Source organism: Ascaphus truei, chromosome 13, assembly GCF_040206685.1.
Source record: "Ascaphus truei isolate aAscTru1 chromosome 13, aAscTru1.hap1, whole genome shotgun sequence".
Taxonomy (NCBI): domain Eukaryota; kingdom Metazoa; phylum Chordata; class Amphibia; order Anura; family Ascaphidae; genus Ascaphus; species Ascaphus truei.
The window spans coordinates 17,810,763-17,833,410 of NC_134495.1; the positions used below are offsets into that span (position 1 = coordinate 17,810,763).

At 46.7% G+C, this 22,648-nt stretch overlaps 1 protein-coding gene across 1 annotated transcript; it reads right to left on the minus strand.

The window, feature by feature from the left end:
• Nucleotides 1-413: 413 nt before the first annotated feature.
• On the minus strand, nt 414-22,295 carry LOC142465237 (solute carrier family 12 member 3-like). The gene is made up of 26 exons (XM_075569236.1): nt 21,552-22,295; nt 21,170-21,328; nt 20,084-20,159; nt 19,655-19,750; nt 19,261-19,400; nt 18,936-19,046; nt 18,523-18,634; nt 18,207-18,337; nt 17,692-17,776; nt 17,274-17,431; nt 16,614-16,721; nt 15,956-16,079; nt 14,797-14,898; nt 12,959-13,114; nt 12,486-12,585; nt 8,221-8,332; nt 6,782-6,904; nt 6,475-6,581; nt 6,193-6,275; nt 5,752-5,811; nt 5,442-5,546; nt 3,775-3,886; nt 2,673-2,759; nt 2,221-2,344; nt 1,730-1,797; nt 414-1,328 (listed from the first exon to the last, which is right to left on the minus strand). The coding sequence occupies exons 1-26, from the start codon at nt 22,293-22,295 to the stop codon at nt 1,187-1,189; spliced, it is 3,525 nt and encodes a 1,174-aa protein (XP_075425351.1). The 3' UTR covers nt 414-1,186.
• Nucleotides 22,296-22,648: the final 353 nt, after the last annotated feature.

Genomic DNA, 22,648 nt, shown 5'->3' on the forward strand with positions numbered 1-22,648 from the left:
CGCGCTTCCCGAAGGCACTTAAATTAAGTGCCGGGGAAGCGGCAAAGGCCTATGTAAACCTTACTTACCGTGGTTCAGCTGGCATCTGGAGATGCGTCAAATGCTGCCGCGGGGTTATGTGATGTCACCCAGACGCCTAGAACCACGGGAGGGAGGGGGGCGTGGAAAGCAGGACAGCTGGCAGGGGGAAAAAGATTGCACTCTCCTGCTATAAGGAACGGACCCTTTAAACATGTACCTACCATTAGTACTTGGCTAATGTAGGGTCAGTCCCACCTAGGAGCAATCTTAGCAATGAAAGAGTGGTTGATTTGTGAACTTTTCCTCTGTATTTCGATCCATGCATTGCTCTCACACTGACACTGTCGTGATCAAACCCTCTTTACACAGAATTATAACACACATTGGTCTGCCTACAATTTTATTACAACCTAAATGATATTTACAGAACATATTACAAGTTTATAGAAGAGGATTGGTTAACCCCTTCACTGCGAAGCGCCGCGTTGCTGGCTCCTGGCAGTGCGGGGGTTATTACATTTTATTAGCTGTGACCCGCAGAACATTGCTCCTTCATAACCCCAATAACGGCTTGCACAGCATTGCTCCGTTAACCCTTTAACGCTGAGTTATAGCAAAAGCGCTCACTCAACTGACTAACATCTACTCGTATACACATTTTCAAGATGTCATGAGCGCTCAGAGAAAACTGACCATTTTTTAACCCCTGGAGGGGCCTGCAAGGCATTGCCAAAGGGGCTAATGACCCACACCAAAAATCTGTGGCATCACTACAGTATTCTATGACCTCATCATCGTGTGACACCATTATTCAATGACATCATTCCTTCAAAGTAGACTATTAAGAGACAATTTCATAATGAGATCAGGAAGATAGAGGGAAAATGTAAAATAAACCTCACAAATATACAAAATATAATCCTTTTTTATTTACTCATTCAGTGAATTGGGGTTTTAATTCCTGCTCCCAGCTAGACCTATACAGAGCATCGCTCCTGATCCCCATTCCCAGGTGGACAGATGCAGAGCGTCGCTCCTCAACCCTGCCCAGGCTGATGCAGTGTGTTGCTTCTCATCCCTGTCCCCTGCTAGAGATGTGCAGAGCATTGCTCCTCCGCCGTGCCGCTGGCTGCAGACCATCTATCCCTGTGCAGCTGGCGGTGCGTCACTGGCAGTACACGGTGAGGGAGTCCTGCTGGTTGCCACGGATGAAGACGATTGGTGGGTTGAGGTCACGTGACAGGCTCTCCAGCCAGGCCATATATAAGGAGCTGGGGCAGGTGGTTCTGCTGGCCACAGGGAGGCTTCTGCAGAGAGGACAGGAGGGACACCAAGGGTTAACCCAATGACAACGGCCCTTAATCCCATCCCTGCTAAGGAAACCTGCAGAGCATCGCTTCTTAATCCCATCCCTGCTAGTGAAATCTGCAGAGCATCGCTTTTTAATCCCATCCCTGCATAGGAAACCTGCAGAGCAGTTTCTAGTGATGCAGAGCATTGCTCTTAAACCCTTGCCCTGCTAGAGTACAGAAATATCACTTTGTCAGCCCTACCCTGCCAGAAACCTGCAGAGCGTCGCTACAAACTGTGCTGGAGATCTGCAGAGCGTTGAAACTGCTAGTTCAGCGTCACTTCTTAACCCCTCCCCTACCTAAGGTGCGCTGCAGGCAGTGAAGGTTAATAGACCAGGCCGGGGTGAAGTACTCACATGGCAATGAGGGCAGCACCCTGGGAATTCTCCTGCAGGATCTCATTCATTCGCACGTAGCGCTCCGACTAAGAGAGTGTGAGGGAGAGGGAGATGCATCCGAGTTAGAGGGAGGAGTTAAAAAGGCGTGTACCCCATCCAGCGTTTACGGGGTTAAATGATCCTCAATTCCCTGAACGTGCCGCAATGTCTAATCCTGTTGAGTATCTCTAATCATCCTAGAATTTAAAGTGTCTCCAATACCCAATCCCTTCCTAGATGCCCCCACTGCTCTGCAACCCGAGAGGGGGGGAGGAGTGGGGTTTCTGTTCTCTTGAGGTTAGGGGGTATTAGGGTCACTACTAGCTGTAGAGAACCCAGAATATTTATTCAAGGGTTTCTACGCAGAACAAAGTTTGCACTGGGCAGACATACTCTATAGTGCAGTACGTCCCTTTCTAGTGTGGGGCCACTTCATCTCTCCCAAACACGCGGGGTGGGTGTCTACTTACCTTGGTCATGTGACTGAGCAAGTCCTGGTCTGTGATCTTGCAGGGGGAGCTTTCAGCCTCCCCCTCCCCCCGCAGATTATCGTTCACTCTGTATGGGGCAATAAGGTCCTCAAACAACTTCATGCTGTGTGAACACAGAGCGAGGGTTAGAAAGTGGAGTTTTATACCCCTCCTGGGGCATTAGAGGTTATTAACCAACTAATTCAGGGGTTCTCAACACCCCCCAACAGGTCAGGTTTTAAGGATATCCCTGCTTCAGCACAGATCGTGCAGTGGAAGACTGAGCCACTGATTGCGCCACTTGTGCTGAAGCAGGGATATCCTGAAAACCTGACCCATTGGGGGGTCTTGATGGAGTTGAGAACCCCTGAGCTGATGATCTGGCCATCGAAGGAAGCTCCAGGGGATGCAGTGGTTTCAGATCCATGACATCACTGTGATGTCATACTTACTTTTTGGGCTCAGGCGTCTGGTGAATGTCGGTCAGCACAATGACCTCATGGAAACCCAGCCTGAACTTCTCCAGGAGTGACTGCATTCTAGATGGCAATGCAGAAAGAGACCGCTTTAGAAAGGTTATATACTAACTAAAGAGACAGATGCAGCATAAAAGCAAGAGAAAGAAAGACAGATTTATAAAGGTTCATGTACTAAAGCGACTGCCCACAGAGGACAGAATGGAAGAGGAGAGCGAGAGAGAGAGAATGAGAGAGAGAGAATGAGAGAGAGAGAATGAGAGAGAGAATGAGAGCGAGAATGAGAATTTAGGTACCGGGAAAAAGTGAGAGACAGCCAAGAAAATACAGCCAAGAAAAGACAGTGTATTAGGTAGAGACTGCATGCTAAAGACAGAAACATATTTACAGAGAGAAAGAGACAGCATATGGCGTGGTCAATAGGTCTTTCTCCTCTGTGAGTGCTCTCTCTCTTCTCTACTCATTCCCCTCTCAGTTACTCACCCTCACTTCTCCCCTTATCTCCTCTTTTCTCCGCTCTATCCTTTCCTCTCTTTCTCTATCATTCCCCTTTCAGACACATACTCACCTCTCTTCTTCATCCCCCTTTCCCTCGCCCATTCTCTCTTCCCCCCTCCTTCCTTCCCCTCTCAAGACACATTCTCACTCCCCTCACCTCTCTTCTCCATCCCCCTTTCTCTCCCCCATTCTCTCTCCGTCTCCCCTTTTCCCTCCTTCATTCCTCTCTGTCACTCACTCTCGCTTCTCCCCTTTTCTCCTCTTTTCTCCTCACTACCTCTTCCTCCCTTTCTCTGTCATTTCTCTCTGACACATTCTCACCCCCTCACTTCCCTTCTCATCCCCCTTTCCCTCCCCTATTCTCTCTTCCTCTCCCCTCCTTCCTTCCCCTCTCAGACACATTCTCACTCACCTCTCTTCTCCATCCTCCTTTCCCTCCCCTATTCTCTCTTCCTCTCCCCTCCTTCCTTCCCCTCTCAGACACGTTCTCACTCACCTCTCTTCTCCATCCTCCTTTCCCTCCCCTATTCTCTCTTCCTCTCCCCTCCTTCCCTCCTTCATTCCCCTCTCAGACACTCACTCTCTCCTCTCCTGCTCCTCGTTCTCCTGACCCCCTCTGATGTACACTGTAACTTTGCACTGGCTCCAGCGCTTCCTGCGGGTCAGCAGGTACGGGACGAGCAGCGTCAGCCCTATGGGGGTTAACACAGAAAGCGAAGGGGTTAAACAAATCCATGCTGACACCGTGGGGCTCCCACAGGAGACACGCGAAGCTGAAAGGGTTAATGTAACTTGGCGACAACCAGATCCCAGGAAAAATGATGTTATCCCTCACTGTGGTATTAAGTTGTACTGTACAGGTGAGCTGTGTGTAGTTAGATTTAGCACAGTAAGGCACAGCTCTGGGTAGCATGGCACCACTTTGCTTAGAATAGCACAGCTCTGGTTAGTACAGTACAGGTTAGGATAGTGCACCTCTGGTTAGCATGGCACAGCTCTGGTTAGGATAGTACTGCTCTGGTTAGCATGGCACAGCTCTGGTTAGGATAGTACTGCTCTGGTTAGGATAGTACTGCCCTGGTTAGGATAGCACAGCTCTGGTTAGGATAGTACTGCTCTGATTGGAATAGTACTGCTCTGGTTAGCATGGCACAGCTCTGGTTAGGATAGTACTGCTCTGGTTAGGATAGTACTGCTCTGGTTAGGATAGCACAGCTCTGGTTAGGATAGTACTGCTCTGATTGGAATAGTACTGCTCTGGTTAGCATGGCACAGCTCTGGTTACAATAGCACAGCTCTGGTTAGGATAGTACTGCTCTGGTTAGGATAGTACTGCTCTGGTTAGGATAGCACAGCTCTGGTTAGGATAGCACAGCTCTGGTTAGGATAGTACAGCTCTGGTTAGCATGGCACAGCTCTGGTTAGGATAGTACTGCTCTGGTTAGGATAGTACTGTTCTGGTTAGGATAGCACAGCTCTGATTAGGATAGTACTGTTCTGGTTAGGATAGCACAGCTCTGATTAGGATAGTACTGCTCTGGTTAGGATAGCACAGCTCTGGTTAGGATAGTACAGCTCTGGTTAGCATGGCACAGCTCTGGTTAGGATAGCACAGCTCTGGTTAGGATAGCACAGCTCTGGTTAGTACAGTACAGCTCTGGTTAGTACAGTACAGCTCTGGTTAGGATAGTACATCTCTGGTTAGTACAGTACAGCTCTGGTTAGGATAGTATAGCTCTGGTTAGTACAGTACATCTCTGGTAAGGATAGTACAGCTCTGGTTAGTACAGTACAGCTCTGGTTAGGATAGTATAGCTCTGGTTAGTACAGCACAGCTCTGGTTAGTACAGTACAGCTCTGGTTAGGATAGTATAGCTCTGGTTAGGATAGTACATCTCTGGTTAGTACAGTACATCTCTGGTTAGGATAGTACATCTCGGGTTAGTACAGCACAGCTCTGGTTAGGATAGTACAGCTCTGGTTAGGATAGTACATCTCTGGTTAGTACAGTACAGCTCTGGTTAGGATAGTATAGCTCTGGTTAGTACAGTACAGCTCTGGTTAGGATAGTACATCTCTGGTTAGTACAGTACAGCTCTGGTTAGGATAGTACATCTCTGGTTAGTACAGTACAGCTCTGGTTAGGATAGTACATCTCTGGTTAGTACAGCACAGCTCTGGTTAGTACAGCACAGCTCTGGTTAGTACAGTACGTCTCTGGTAAGCATGCCCCGGCCCTGCACTCGCCTCCATCATCACACAGCCAGTAGACGTGGATGCTCTTCTTGCCCTGACGGCTCTGGAATTCAGTGTTGGTTTGATTCAGGATCTCTGGTACTGCGCGGGGAGGCTCTGGAAGCCAAGCAGGAGATGATGTGGGAACAAGAGAGAGCTAGAAGGGAAAGGAAGGAGCGAGGAAGAGAGGGAGGAAAGTGAAGGCAAGTGGCAGAACATAGAAAGAAAGGGCAGAAGAGACTGAGGATGGAATATGTGACAGACGAGTGTGGTAAGAAAGAGGGACAGTGAGAGTCCTACAGACAGCGAGTGTCTTGGTTACCTTTCTCTGTCTCCTGATCAGACATCGCCTCGTTATCAGAGTCCTGGAACGCCAGATTTACTGCAAGGACAATAGTGTCACTTATAGGATGGATTTGACACCCCACAGCGCTGCATGTGACTCCCAGTGTCATACACTGTGACACACACACACCATACACAATGATACACATGTAGCGACATGTACACACAATGTTATGCGCACACAGGCTCTTATATTACAGTACATGCTGTGAAGGTGCTTCCCCTTGTTAGAGAAGATGTTAGTCCCACTTGATTGGATCTGACCTCTTCTCCAGCTCTGGGAAGCCGCTTCACCTCATATTGAATAAGAGGCCTCATTGTCATACACAGTGATACACCCACGTGAACAATATACAGTGACACACTCTGCCTCACACAGGAATACACTTGTGTGCTGTTGCGTGTCTGTGTCACTCACCGTGGGCCTGCCCGTTCTGGGACACATCAAACCCATTCCTCATCCGCAGAACACAGACCCCGAAGTGACCGTCAAATGCATCACTGTGAGAGAGAGAGAGACTGCTGAGGCCTCACACAGGGAGAGCAAACATACAGGAGACACGGTGAGACACAGCAAGACAGAGCAGAGAAGATAGGGGGGTGAATGAAAAGCCACTGAAATAAACATGTCAGGGAGCAGACGTGCACTGTAAAGCAGAGCGACTGGCAGGAGAGTGCAGATACATCAGAGTCTACTTACTGTATGACCCCCACATACTCCTCCAGGCTCCGCTCGGGGTCTCTCTGCCAGCTGCTCTTGTATCCCAGGACCAGGGTGTTTGGCTTCAGACGGCCAAGACCCGAGACCTGCAGGGGCAGAAGGTGCAATGGTGAATCTGCAGGGGTGAGATGCTGTGAAGGCAGAAGGGAGGGAGGTTCTGCAGTGGGAGGGCAAGAAGAGATACTCTGCAGGGGATTGGGCAGTACCGTGAGTAAGGCCAAATGAAGCAATGCCCTGTAGGGATGCTCTGTAAGGTTCTATCCTGTAAGGGTTGTGGTTTCTGTACCTGCATGAGACTCTTGGCTCCGGATCTCAAGCTGCTCTCCCTGATCACACTGTAGAAGGATCTCACTTTCCTGGTGTTCAGCCACCGCAGGTGTCCCTCCGAGTCTGTCACCTTATCACTGTCCTGAAAGCAACACATGGGAGCTTAACCCTGCACTAGCGCCCGCCATATGGCTTGTAGCACCCATCCTCTACAGCACCCATCCTCCAACCACAGCACCCATCCTATACCCCCAGCACCCATCCTCTAATCACAACATCCATCCTCCACCCACAGTACCCATCGTATACTCTCAGCACCCATCCTCTATCCACAGCACCCATCCTATACCCTCAGCACCCATCCTATACCCTCAGCACCCATCATCCATCCACAGCACCCATCCTCTATCCACAGCACCCATCCTATACCCTCAGCACCCATCCTATACCCTCAGCACCCATCATCCATCCACAGCACCCATCCTCCATCCACAGCATCCATCCTTAACCCTCAGCACCCATCCTCTAGTCACAGCATCCATCCTCCACCCACAGTACCCATCGTATACTCTCAGCACCCATCCTCAATCCACAGCACCCATCATCCATCCACAGCACCCATCCTCTATCCACAGCACCCATCCTATACCCTCAGCACCCATCATCCATCCACAGCGCCCATCCTCCATCCACAGCACCCATCCTATACCCTCAGCACCCATCTTCTATTCACAGCATCCATCCTCCACCCATAGTACCCATCCTATACTCTCAGCACCCATCCTTTATCCACAGAACACATCCTATACCCTCAGCACCCATCATCCATCCACAGCACCCATCCTATACCCTCAGCACCCATCCTCTATCTACAGCACCCATCCTCTATTCACAGCCTCCACCCTCCACCCACAGCACCCATCATTTATCTACAGCACCCATCCTCTATTCACAGCATCCATCCTCCACCCACAGTACCCATCCTATACTCTCAGCACCCATCCTCTATCCACAGCACCCATCCTATACCCTCAGCACCCATCCTATACCCTTAACACCCATCCTCTATCTACAGCACCCATCCTCTATTCACAGCCTCCATCCTCCACCCACAGCACCCATCCTATACTCTCAGCACCCATCCATTATCCACAGCACACATCCTATACCCTCAGCACCCATCATCCATCCACAGCACCCATCCTCTATCTACAGCACCCATCCTCTATTCACAGCCTCCATCCTCCACCCATAGCACCCATCTTTTATCCACAGCACCCATCATTTAGCTACAGCACCCATCCTGTACCCAAAGCACCCATTCTATATCAAAAGCACCCATCCTTTATCCCCAGCACCCATCCTATATCCCCAGCACCCACCTATTTACACAGTATATATCCCAATACCGGAGGCTCTAGTCATAAATGCCAGATATTTAACCCCTCATATACTTACAGTCACCACATTGCCGCAGATCATCAGGCTGATGTTCTTGGTGACTGAGCTGATAAAGTCAACCAGAGCCGGGCGGAAGTTGGGGGGTCCGGTGAGGACAAGACACTGTGGCCTAAGGGGAGGAGGGAGAGAGGAGGTGAGAGAGAGTGAGGAGGAGGGTGAGAGGGTGCGAAGAGGATGAGAGGGAGAGGAGGAGGGTGAGAGGGAGCGAGGAGGAGGGTGAGGGAGACCTGGATAATGCCGTTGATGTGGTCTACTTAGATTTTGCAAAGGCTTTTGATATGGTTCCACATAAGAGGTTGGTGTACAAAATAAGGATAGACAATAGAGGGTTGTCACAAACGGAACTTTTTCAGGTTGGGCTAAGGTCGTGAGTGGAGTACCTCAGGGGTCGGTACTGGAGCCACTGCTTTTTAACTTGTTTATTAATGACCTTGATGTTGGCATTGAGAGCAAAGTCTCCATCTTTGCTGATGATACTAAATTGTGTAAGGTAGTAGAATCAGAGCAGGATGTAATATGTCTCCAGAAGGACTTGGAGAGACTGGAAACTTGGGCAGGTAAATGGCAGATGAGGTTTAATACAGATAAATGTACGGTTATACATTTGGGAAGAAAGAATAAGCAGGCAACTTACAAATTAAATGGGGATAAATTGGGGAATCCTTGATGGAGAAGGATTTAGGAGTGCTTGTAGACAGCAGGCTTAGCAATAGTGCCCAAAGTCATGCAGTAGCTGCAAAGGCAAACAAGATCTTATCTTGCATTTAACGGACAATGGATGGAAGGGAAGTAAACATAATTATCCCCCTTTACAAAGCATTAGTAAGACCACACCTTGAATATGGAGTACAATTTTGGGCACCACTCCTTAGAAAATACATTATGGAACTAGAGAGAGTGCAGAGAAGAGCCACCAAATTAATAAAGGGGATGGCCAATCTATCTTATGAGGAGAGGCTAGCTAAATTAGATTTATTTACATTAGCAAAGAGGCGTCTAAGAGGGGATATGATAACTATATATAAATATATTCGGGTACAGTACAGGGAGCTTTCAAAAGAACTATTCATCCCAAGGGCAGTACAAAGGACTCTGGTCATCCCTTTAGGTTGGAGGAAAGAAGATTTCACCAGCAACAAAGGAAAGGGTTCTTTACGTTAAGGGCAGTTAAAATGCGGAATCCATTACCCATAGAGACTGTGATGGCAGATACAACAGATTTGTTCAAAAAAAGGTTGGACATCTTTTTAGAAAGGAAAGGTATACAGGGATATACCAAATAAGTATACATGGGGAGGATGTTGATCCAGGGAGTAATCTAATTGCCAATTCTTGGAGTCAGGAAGGAATGTATTTTTCCCCTTATGAGATATCATTGGATGATATGACACTGGGGGTTTTTGTTTGCCTTCCTCTGGATCAATAAGTAAGTATATATATAGGATAAAGCAGCAGTGCGCAAACTGGGGGGCGCTAGATTTTCGGGGGGGGGGGGCATCACAGTTATAGAGGTCCTGCACTCTGCCCCACGGAGATGGGGGAAATTACGCCACGGGTCACGTGATGGCCTGTTACCATGGCAACGTGATGTCACATGACCCCGTGCATCATTTGATGCTGGGATCGTGCAGGAAGGGCGTGGGGGAGGGGGGGGGGTGGTTGCGAGGAGCCAAGGCAGGCAGGGTGCGCACGGGGAAAAGTATTTGTTGTCTAAATTTAGCATCGGTTGAACTTTTTTCAACCTCATCTACTATGTAACTCATATTAAGAACTTGACATGGCACATAGACCCCCCATAACACAGAGCACACAGACCCCCCATAACACAGAGCACATAGACCCCCCATAACACAGAGCACACAGACCCCCCCATAACACAGAGCACACAGACCCCCCATAACACAGAGCACATAGACCCCCCATAACACAGAGCACACAGACCCCCCATAACACAGAGCACACAGACCCCCCATAACACAGAGCACACAGACCCCCCATAACACAGAGCACACAGACCCCACACAACACAGAGCACACAGACCCCCCATAACACAGAGCACACAGACCCCCCATAACACAGAGCACACAGACCCCCCATAACACAGAGCACACAGACCCCCCATAACACAGAGCACATAGACCCCCCATAACACAGAGCACACAGACCCCCCATAAAACAGAGCACACAGACCCCCCATAACACAGAGCACACAGACCCCACACAACACAGAGCACACAGACCCCCCATAACACAGAGCACACAGACCCCACACAACACAGAGCACACAGACCCCACACAACACAGAGCACACAGACCCCACACAACACAGAGCACACAGACCCCACACAACACAGAGCACACAGACCCCACACAACACAGAGCACACAGACCCCACACAACACAGAGCACACAGACCCCCCATAACACAGAGCACACAGACCCCACACAACACAGAGCACACAGACCCCCCATAACACAGAGCACACAGACCCCACACAACACAGAGCACACAGACCCCCCCATAACACAGAGCACACAGACCCCCCATAACACAGAGCACACAGACCCCCCATAACACAGAGCACACAGACCCCCCATAACACAGAGCACACAGACCCCCCATAACACAGAGCACACAGACCCCCCATGACACAGAGCACACAGACCCCCCATAACACAGAGCACACAGACCCCCCATAACACAGAGCACACAGACCCCCCATAACACAGAGCACACAGACCCCCCATAACACAGAGCACACAGACCCCCCATAACACAGAGCACACAGACCCCCCATAACACAGAGCACACAGACCCCCCATGACACAGAGCACACAGACCCCCCATAACACAGAGCACACAGACCCCCCATAACACAGAGCACACAGACCCCCCATAACACAGAGCACACAGACCCCCCATAACACAGAGCACACAGACCCCACACAACACAGAGCACACAGACCCCACACAACACAGAGCACACAGATCCCACACAACACAGAGCACACAGACCCCACACAACACAGAGCACACAGACCCCCCATAACACAGAGCACACAGACCCCACACAACACAGAGCACACAGACCCCCCATAACACAGAGCACACAGACCCCACACAACACAGAGCACACAGACCCCCCATAACACAGAGCACACAGACCCCACACAACACAGAGCACACAGACCCCACACAACACAGAGCACATAGACCCCCCATAACACAGAGCACACAGACCCCACACAACACAGAGCACACAGACCCCACACAACACAGAGCACACAGACCCCACACAACACAGAGCACACAGACCCCACACAACACAGAGCACACAGACCCCACACAACACAGAGCACACAGACCCCCCATAACACAGAGCACACAGACCCCACACAACACAGAGCACACAGACCCCCCATAACACAGAGCACACAGACCCCACACAACACAGAGCACACAGACCCCCCATAACACAGAGCACACAGACCCCCCATAACACAGAGCACACAGACCCCACACAACACAGAGCACACAGACCCCCCATAACACAGAGCACACAGACCCCACACAACACAGAGCACACAGACCCCCCATAACACAGAGCACACAGACCCCCCATAACACAGAGCACACAGACCCCACACAACACAGAGCACACAGACCCCACACAACACAGAGCACACAGACCCCCCCATAACACAGAGCACACAGACCCCACACAACACAGAGCACACAGACCCCACACAACACAGAGCACACAGACCCCCCATAACACAGAGCACACAGACCCCACACAACACAGAGCACACAGACCCCACACAACACAGAGCACACAGACCCCCCATAACACAGAGCACACAGACCCCACACAACACAGAGCACACAGACCCCACACAACACAGAGCACACAGACCCCCCATAACACAGAGCACACAGACCCCACACAACACAGAGCACACAGACCCCCCATAACACAGAGCACACAGACCCCACACAACACAGAGCACACAGACCCCCCATAACACAGAGCACACAGACCCCCCACAACACAGAGCACACAGACCCCACACAACACAGAGCACATAGACCCCCCATAACGCAGAGCACACAGACCCCCCACAACACAGAGCACACAGACCCCCCACAACACAGAGCACACAGAGCTCACATTCAGCACAGCAGAGAGCACCCAACACACGTACAGCATAATACAGAGTACACATCACACACTGACCCTACACAATACAGAGCAACTACCTGTAGTTCTTGACGTGTTCCTGCACACCGCTCAGGCTCACGCTGTATGTCAGCGCCATGCTGTACGCTCCGGCCTGCACAGATGAGCCCCAGTTCACATCTACAGGGGAGAGATGGTCAGTCCCAAAGTGGGACAGCAGAGGGGTCTCCATGGGGTAACAAGCCTTTATACTTACACCAAGCTACAGTACTTTCTCATCCTCCCCCCCAACTGCTCAATATCTCAGGCATTTCATACTTGATGAAGGAGGAAGAGCATATTATTGAGCATATTATTAACCCTACCACTGTCAGGCAGGGCAAATATTTTATAGACATCACATTTTATCCCCACCAATGCTAGACGCTCCTGCAACGCATAGCAGAATATTAACATGGAGAGACATGTGTGGCTGACCCCAGTTACATGTTAATGTGTTATATGTCCAGGCTGCTTATCCCTTTCCTCTCTCTCCTGGTGAACGGGCTCTCACCTGGCTTCTTGTAGATCACGTATCCCAGCAGAATGACGACGATGGCGACAGCAATGATGGCAGACCACCACGTAAGGAGGAACATGATGACCACGGACACCACTGCTCCGAAGAGAGAGGTCCACTTGCTGTAGAAACGGAAGGTGGGACGCCAGCCTGTGGAAGAGAGTCCAAAAAAGAAGAAACTTGGGTAATTAACCCTTGTACTGAGAGGCGTGCCAGCAATACAATAGAGCAGGGGTGCTCAACCCCAGTCCTCAATCAGTGGCTCAGTCATTGACTGAGAGTTGTCCATTCGGTCTCTAGGACCTTCAATTAGAACATGTTAGTATTATTAATAATACCACCCAGGCTGTGTGTCTGTCCATGGTCCCTACACAACATCCATACCTGGGGAGTTGGTGATGGATGCATGAAAGCAGCTGAAGTTGGAGATAATTGGAGCAAACTATGTTTTACTTTGTATTTTTGAACGAAATAATTATATTTGTGCTGTTGCATATTTGAATGTATGCATAACATCATTTAATATAAACAGCGATTGTGCAACCCCATTCAATAACTTTAGAATTAATTTTGAGGGGCCAATCAGCTGAGTTTATCATTCAGTCATTGACCTTAATTGTCCAATGGGATGGGCGCTCTTTATGAGATTGTAACTATATAAACTAACATGGGAGTCACATCAAAAGAACCCATAAGGAAGCCGAATATATTGGTTAAGCGAAACGCGTTGGGTTTTTGCCCCCCCCCCCCCGAGGACACCGTACCACCAAGTCAAAGATTCAATCCGGGACTCCTTACTGATAACACGGATGCACACAACGCCGATGCGGAAGTCTAAGAAGGAGCAGAGCTAGCACACTGATGGATCCAGGACTGGTTGTGTATCCCAGATTGTCCGGAGTGGGCAGAGTGTACCATAAATACACTCACTGCGCTATTTAGGAAAGTGTGAGTTCATTCCCTTTCCATCCTTGTACATTTAACCCTTGTGTTAAACAATGTTATGCCATGTTCTTTTTCTGTTTTCTTTGTGAGGAGATTTACTGCATAAAGTCATTTTCATGTGTTTATCTCACATTGGAACAAGGCATAGAAGTTTGAGTGCAAAATTTGCTTTTGAGCACTTTATTCTCCATTACATTGAATAATTTTCACTTCACTCATTTGTGCTTTTTTAATGCTGTTCACTCGTTCCCTAGAACCCTTAAAACTCTTTCCTAAATCTGTCTCAGCGTCTCCCCTGCTGAAATCCCTCTCCTGACTTCCTATCAAATCCTGCATCTCACACTCAATTCTCCTCCTCACTTTTAAAGCTTTACACTCTTCTGCCCCTCCTTACATCTCAGCGCTAATTTCTCGCTAGGCACCATCCCGACTCTTGCGTTCTGTTCAAGGATGTCTACTCTCTACCCCCTTTGTGTCTAAAGCCCTCTCCTGCCTTAAGCCCTTCTCACTGACTGCCCCACACCTCTGGAATGCCCTTCCCCTCAATACCCGACTAGCACCCTCTCTATCCACCTTTAAGACCCACCTTAAAACACACCTGCTTAACGAAGCACATGGGTAGCTCCGTGGCTGATACATTACACCTCATACATCGACATTGGCCCCCTGCAGACGCACTTATCAGAACACCCTCCTCCTGTCTCTGTACGTTCTTCCTACCTACCAATTAGATTGTAAGCTCTTCGGAGCAGGGACTCCTTTTCCTAAATGTTACTTTTATGTCTGAAGCGCTTCTCCCCATTATGTGTTATCTGTATTATTTGTTATTTATATGATTGTCACGTGTATTACGGCTGTGAAGCGCTATGTACACTAATGGCGCTTACCTGGGGAGTTGGTGACGGACGCGTGGAAGCAGCTGAAGTTGATGAGAGCGTAAGAGCACAGGAAGAAGTTGGAGATAATGGGCGCAATCGTATTCAGCTCAGCTGTGGAGATATGATAGTGTCAGGTCTGAGCATGCTCAGGTAGAAAGGGGTGTGCAGCTCTGTTATAAGTATTGAGATAACGATCCCAAGCAGAGCAAATGCAGAGATCACATCATTTTCAGCATTATCAGCATTATATTAAGGGCAGATCCTTATCACTGTCAGGGGTCTATTTATTCAAATCTCCTGGCTGTAAAACTGGTTCAAAACAAGTGCATAAAATAGCAATATATGTAGGATTCCCATTAAAAGCAATTAAAGCTGCAGACCAAGCAATATCCTCCATGTGGTTGTTTTTTTAAAATAAATCAGTTCTGTACTATGAGAAATGACTTGTAGCATTTTTTTCATTTTTAACTCTAAATGATATTTTTAATGTATGATAATGTAACAAGAAATTTTGTTTCTGTAGCAAGCATTTACAAAGTCACATCCCTTTTCTCTTCTGAAAAGGCTCTGGCACACCCCTTTTTGAGCCCTGCCCTCTCTAGCAGTGCACTAATTGTATCTAGTGACTGCCTGGTCACATGATCTTCCCCACAGAACTTTGTTATATTCATATGCACTGACTGCAGAATATTCCTCTGCAGCCACTTAGTGAACCCCTGAGTTGAATCTTCGCCGATCGATCACAGGAGAATGGATCGATTGGCAATTTAGCTAATTACTTATTGTGTGGATTATATTGATGCACATATTAAAGGGGACGGGGAACAGCAGCTTGGACTGCATAAGTGCTCTGTTATCAGAGATACCAGCAATGCAATGGATTTATGCAACAGGGATACACAGAGACACACACAAACACAGTATAATATATATTAGGACGGAAGCTGCTCTTTTTGGATAAAAATACCCATTTACTTCAATGTGGATGTTTGTCTCAAAATGGCCTGATGGGACGCTTGAAACTATAAAGAATAAAGCACTCAGTGAGCTAAACAGAGCAGGGAGGAGGTCACATGGATTAGCACATGGTGACTTCATCGCTTAAAGTTCCAAGCCGATGGTTCCATGCAGGAGTAATGTCCTGGGATTGGTCGTACTAGGGACTCACCGATGAGGATGAATGCGATGGCGATGACAAAAGTCAGCAGGTACCCCCGGACTGGCTCATTGTTCTTCCCATAACCCTTCCCGAAAAACCCAATGAAAGGGTAGAGCTTGTCCTGGCAGAGGCACTGCAGGGGGAAGGTCAGAGAGACAGGAGAGTTGAGGGTTAGAGAGAGACAGGAAAGAGAGAGGAGAATATGGAAACTGAGAAAGAGAGGGGGGACCATAAAAAGGTAAGAAGATAAAATAATATTAAGGAGGGGTAAATTGAAGGGAGAGAAGAGAGGGATAAAAATAATATTAAGGAGGGGTAAATTGAAGGGAGAGAAGAGAGGGATACAACTCAATGGAAAACAGAAAGAAGACATGGAGGTCTATTTACTCAAGTCTTCCGGCTGCATACCTGGGGCAACACATGTGCAAATAACAGCACACGATTTATCAAAGAAAGGGAAATTCCTTTGAAATCATTTGAGCTTTTCCTTTGATAAGTCTGGATCAATTTTTTTGCACTGGTTTGTCCCACGTTTTGCAGCCAGTAGACTTTAGTAAATTACCCCTACCATGTGAGAGAGGGAATAGGTGAAAGAGAGAAAGAGGGAGGGTGAAAGAAAGAGAGTAAGTGAAAAGCGAGACTGGATCGATAACACATTTTCTCTTACTTGGAAGACCTTGGGAGCAGAGACGAGACAGGCCAGGGCAGAGGAGAGAGTGGCAGAGAAGATACCAGCGGTGATGAGAGGGCTGAAGGCTGATACCATGCTCATTGCCTGTGTGAAAGAAAGAGAACAGTTATTACACATTCTACAAACAGACGTGGACCTGTTCAATAACCACAAGGACTGGCTACTCATGGTACAAGTGGAAAGTGTAACTCGGAACCACTCTTCATTAATTAAGAGTAAGGCGTGACACAAACCCAAACCTGATTTTGGCATGAATTTAGTCAATTCACATACTTTAGCCCATATTTAATAAGCCGTACTTAAGGCACTTTCCACCACCAATTAAAAAGGGCCCCTTATGTACGGTGTCTTCTGGCATCACTTAAAAGTGAAGCACCTAATGACTTTTAAGTTAAATATGTATTCTTAAAAGGAGTTTAGAAGGTACAGTAGTTGGTTAAACAAATTGATACAATCCCCCCAAAATAAACCAATGTAACATTGCCCTATTCCTGCTGTTATAGGTTTTACCTCCCAATAACCACAGCCCGGATATAAATGTGATATGGTGCAGATCGGGAACAAGGCAGGGCGTGTGAGGTTCCCAGCGTCCCTTCCACCCACTATGGAACCCTACACAACAGGGAGCTCTCTCACCTGGTAGTGGTTGGACAGCCCATAGTAACAGGTTTCTGTTTCTTGGCATGCAGTGAAGTTCCAGCCGTATTGGCAGCTCAACCCTTCACAATCTAACGTCTCATTCACAGGCATTGTGTCATTCAGAATACCAGAGGCATCACGTAGAACACAGGAACCTGGGGCAGAGGGGCGAGGGAAAGGGGGAGAGTTTACAATGTGACACAAACAGGAACCTAAATGAGTTAGGCAAAGAAAAGGGGACAGTTGTGACACATACATAGGATTCCTCAAGGAAGAATTTACGCAATAAGTCATCAAGGAACTTTGGAGACGGGGATTATGGAAGAGTTTTCACATCGGCACACGCAAAAGAAATTCTGGTGGAGGGACCTAAACGTCTCCTCCTGCTGGTGCAGTTACAGCTGATAAAACTCACCTATGGTAGCTGAGATGGCCAAGTATGAGATGGTGGTCCAGAATATCGCCAGGAGCGTCCCCTTGGGGATAGCCACTGCTGGGTCCTGTAAAAGGGATTTAAGGAAGGGTTTTCAGAGCCTGGATAATAATTAAGATTCCCTTGGACCAAACCTCACACACTGTGAGTAACACATATGTATATTGATCTGTAGAATTTGCTTGTCTTTTCTAGTGGTATTGAGTAACCTACCTAGAACTGCGTGTGTATCTCTCACCCACTTACAGAGAATACTTTCTGCAGGATGTGAACTGAATGTCATCTAGTCTTAGCTATTGCTAGAGGTGACAGCTTTCATAGAAAGACAGGTATATAATTAAATGTCACTCACTTGCAGATGACATCTTCTAAATATGAAGGTATTGTTCAATGGCTGACATTCTGTTGGCTTAACTCGAATGTGAGTTCAAAAACAGGTGGTGAGAGATCCTTAATAGTTAATGGCAAATGAGGGTACCAGAAAATATGTCTCAAACCTTCAGATCTCCAGAGATGTTGGCTCCAGCCAGAATACCAGTGGCAGATGGGAAAAAGATGGAGAACATAGCGAAGAAACCTCCAGTTTCACTGCGCCAGTTGGGAACAATGTTTTCCAAGAAGATGGAACCTATGGCAGAAAGATACACAGGCATTTGTGTTATTGGAAATCCAGTACCCCACTGCAAAGATGTTCTTCCATTAGGTGGAAATCTGGAAGACTTAAAAGCAATGTGTTGAAGGCCCATCTGGCAGTAAAAGGTAAAACGTTGCTTATGTCTTACAGATCCCAAGTTTTGTCTATGGATTACTTACCGCTGTAGCTGAAAAAGCCCTTGGATTGTTTGTCTTCACTGGGAGGCATGACTGTCCCCACAAAATAACTCACAAAGGACACCATGATGACGAAGAAGAAGACAACTTGAGCCTGAAGCATAGATGAAGACAAAGTAATGTCAGTTCAACTCTGCAGGCTGGGACATCAGGAGAAGGAAATTCACATTGGTAATAAAGATAATATGTTCTAGGACACAAACGGGAAGAGATAGAAAGTAACAATATTTAAGAAGACACAATGGGGAAGTGATTTAAGAACGACAAAGTGGCAAGTGATGAAGTAAAACAAATGACATTCACGGATTTTCATTTTAAGTACAGGAATTGATCTTAGATGATATAAATTTAGAATGGAAGAGATGTCAAAGAGAGGCATATGACATCATGCAAACCTTAGCTTCCCACTCCATCCCGGCCAACGAGATGCCAAGAAGAACTGTAACCGTGATGATGCCGATGATCCTGATGTCATTGAGAGGGTCTGTCATTACAACGTTGTATTCCTATGGAGACAGCAAGAGAAGGCTACCTGGTTAGAACCATGACATGAGTATTGTTAAAAGACTTGGGGACAGGACTAGCAAAGAATCTCTTAGAGCTCTTGCCCATGAACCAGTACATTTAAGTCTAGGATGACTGTGTACAGTGTTCATGTCTTGTGCCTCTTGCATAATGCAGTGTATACTATTACAATATTTAATATAAAGCAAAACATACTATGAGCAGGTCCCGGACAGTCTCCGCGAAGCCCACCGTGTGCATGGCAACCGCGACCGCATTGGCGAAAGCAAAGATGAGTCCGATGGAGCCTCCTAACTCTGGGCCCAGACTGCGTGAGATGAGGAAATATGTGCCACCTGCAGATGGAAGCAGAAAGTCTCAGGTGGGAGATTTCAACCAGTACACATTTGCTGATATATTTCAAGACTGCAGCAAAGGGTAAAATAACATGAAATGCTCCATGCTCCATATGCTTATATAGTTTAAATTATACGGTAGATATTTAATACATATATTATACAGTGCAATATAGATTCTGCCGTTGTTATAATGTGATTGGATGGATAAACTACTTGTTCTGTGAGTTCGCCTAATCCCAGCCCTCACTTACCTGACTTGACTTTTCCATTGGTGGAGATAGCAGAGATGGACAGGCCCGTGATAGAGGTCACCAAGACGGACATCAGAATGATCAGCCATGTGAGACCTGAATGAAAAGTGGAACAGTTATCAGTCATTGCCGCTCTCCAATTTCACAATTACAAGCCCCAACAACTTCACCATGCATGTTCTAAAAGATCAATGATCTTCATCGAAGTGTCTTTAGTAGTGGTATCAAGTGTCACCAAACGTCCATCTATATTGTTACAGGTTGATAAATGACTAGCAAATTATAATATCACTACATAATCATATTGTACAGTTCATACATTAACTTGTTAGTCCTGGGGAATTCGGTAATAGCTTCAAAACCACTAGCTAAATAGGTTAATCATGAAATCTAATGCATCTTCTCTTGATGCTCCTATGGTTTCCATACCTATTCCAGCCTGAGCAGTGATCCATGGTAACCTCAGGTACAAGATGACCCCCCAGATGTTCAACATGCATCGGATCTGTAAAGTGAAAGCACAAGTTATCTCAGAAAGGCTCAGGGAAGGACAAGAGTATGTGAATGATGATCAGAATTTGAATTATTTTGTACTCATTGAGAAGGACCCAGCAAGAAGTGCTAGTCTAAATGTATCACAGTGAAGTCAATAAAGAACATTATTGTAAGGGTAGGCACTTGTTCTTGTGTTTTGGTTCTAAAAAAAAATGTAATGTTTCATTTTTTTACATGCTTTTGGTTCTAAAATGTTTTTTTTTTGTGTTTTGGTTTTGATTCTGTTTACCCATTTAGTTTTTTTTTGGTTACAAAATTATGGGGAAAAAAATCAAAAGAAGTCGGACAAATACTAAAATAGCATAATAAAGCATGAAAAGTACCTAAAATAAGAATAATGTTATAAAAACAATCAGGAAAGTAAAATAGTATAACTGAAAAATATAAAATAATAATAAAAAAAGATATGGTGAGAAATACCCAGAGATGGGTATTAGCCTGGTGTTCTTATTTTGGTGCTAAATAAGTTTGAGGTTTTGGTTTTGTATATGGTTTTACAATGTAAGAGTCTGGCAGGTTCTCATTTAAAATACCGGGTTTTGCCCATCTGTACATTATTCAGATAACTATTGATGTCAGAGAGCTATGCCACAAGAAAGGTAGTGATATCAAGATATTCATCGTGCAAACAGGATATGATGTCAATGCACAGGAATGTGCAGATAGGAAGTGATGTTATAATTGACGTAACATAGCAGAAGAGACAACACATTGTTAGATTCTTATGTATTTGAGCCATTTGGTTGTTTTTGTCTATTTTTGTAAGTATTTTGCAATAGGAGTAAGGGCTTTGCAATAAAAAATTAAGGAAACCCTTTAATATTACCCATATATGACGAATAATTAGATCCTAAGCAATCTTCCTTAGCCTAATGTATGTGTCTGTTTGGCCCTTTCAGAATGCAACTCCTTTATTTATCAATTAAAGATACAAATTAAAAATGAACTCTTGGTCCATACCATGACACCTTTGACCCATCCAAATCGGACAGGTCCCCCTGTTGGCTTCTTCTTGCTCTTCTTGTTCTTTTTATCAAACTCTTCCTGTGGGCCATGTTCCTCTTTGTTACAAGACTCCACATCTTGGTCCAAGGACACTGGGACCATTTGCTGCTCATCCTGTGGAAACAACATTAACATCAAAAGGGTGGCTTGGGGTGCAAGGCAGAGTCATAGCAAAGCAGGGATAGAGTGTTGACTACAAGGAGGCATACATATAAAAGGAGTTAGGAGAATCAGAGGCAGATAGAGACAAGGTAGAAGCCATTTGACATGAATAGGCAAAATAATGGAGAGGACACACTCAGTGACAAACCATATCATGACATCATACTATGCTTACTGTTATGGCGTTGCGAAGGATATCAAGGGATGGACGGCTTCGTTTCAGTCTTCCAGGGGCCATGGAGTTGATATAGAACTCATGTCGGGGTGTGGAATCCAGAGTGTTATAGGCCAGCTGTCTCCTGGATATCAGGTTGGTGCACAAGGATAGAGCCTTAGGATTCAGACAGATTCCATTGGTCAAGGGATTCCCTGATTCTGTAGTATTCCCAACATTTTCTGTTCTCTGCTTGTCTATGGAGCACGGAACCATCTGAAGGCCACAACTGAAGGCCTCAATTGATTTGTTAAGATGCTCCAGAGCTTCTTGCTCATGTTCTGCTGGGACCTCCAAAACCTGTCCATCACTGGTGGAGGTGTAACCAGAAGAGAACTCATCACTAGCAGACGAACACACCAGGGAGTCCAAGCTTTCAGATTTGTATGTCAGCGCCAGCTTTTTATTGCTTTCTGGTGAGTATGCTGAGGGTAGACTTCTACAGCTGTCAGGTGTGTAGGCTGTAGCCTGGGCATTACTGTTACCTCCTTTGGTTTCATTTACAATCTTATGGACATGTGGTTGAACCTGTTCATCACCTGGACTCCTGACCTCAGAATAGGGCACCTCAGGAGAAGGTTGCTTAGTTGATCCCACCAAATCATCTGGAGTCATATCTCCAAGGTGACCAAACATAGAATTGCTGGAGAGGTGCTGTATGGTGAATCTGCCAATGGCGAATGAAGTGTTTTCTGGACAGTCCATTACCCTCAGACCACTGCTCTGCTGTGACTACAGTCCCTTTGACTGATAATCTGTAGAGTGGAGAACATAAAGAGTTAGCCACCATCCACAAACACAGATGCCCATATTGGTATGTGTATGATGAAAGATAGGCATTGGTGATTTCCTTCTTGTGAAGATTTTTAATTGAATCCCTTGGCTACAAGAGGGACCAGCAACACTGCCCCTTTGGCTTAAGAAGGGGTTATGTGGTAGAAAGTTGCCTATAATTAAGAGGTGCTGCTCTGCATCTCACAAGTAGAAAATGTTGTCTGAGTACTTTAAGGAAAGACATTCCCCTCTTAAGCAGAACTGCACAGTTTGTGGAAAAAACA

Bases quoted from the DNA above. Each gene is read 5' to 3' on its own strand.
- LOC142465237 (XM_075569236.1), bottom strand. From the start codon at position 22,295: ATGGACTGTCCAGAAAACACTTCATTCGCCATTGGCAGATTCACCATA. The intron at 20,160-21,169 runs GTATGGACCAAG...TTCACTTTACAG, and splicing joins GATGGGTCAAAGGTGTCATG to ATCCGATGCATGTTGAACAT. The intron at 6,905-8,220 runs GTAAGTATATGA...TGTTGCTTTCAG, and splicing joins TCTGCGGCAATGTGGTGACT to GACAGTGATAAGGTGACAGA.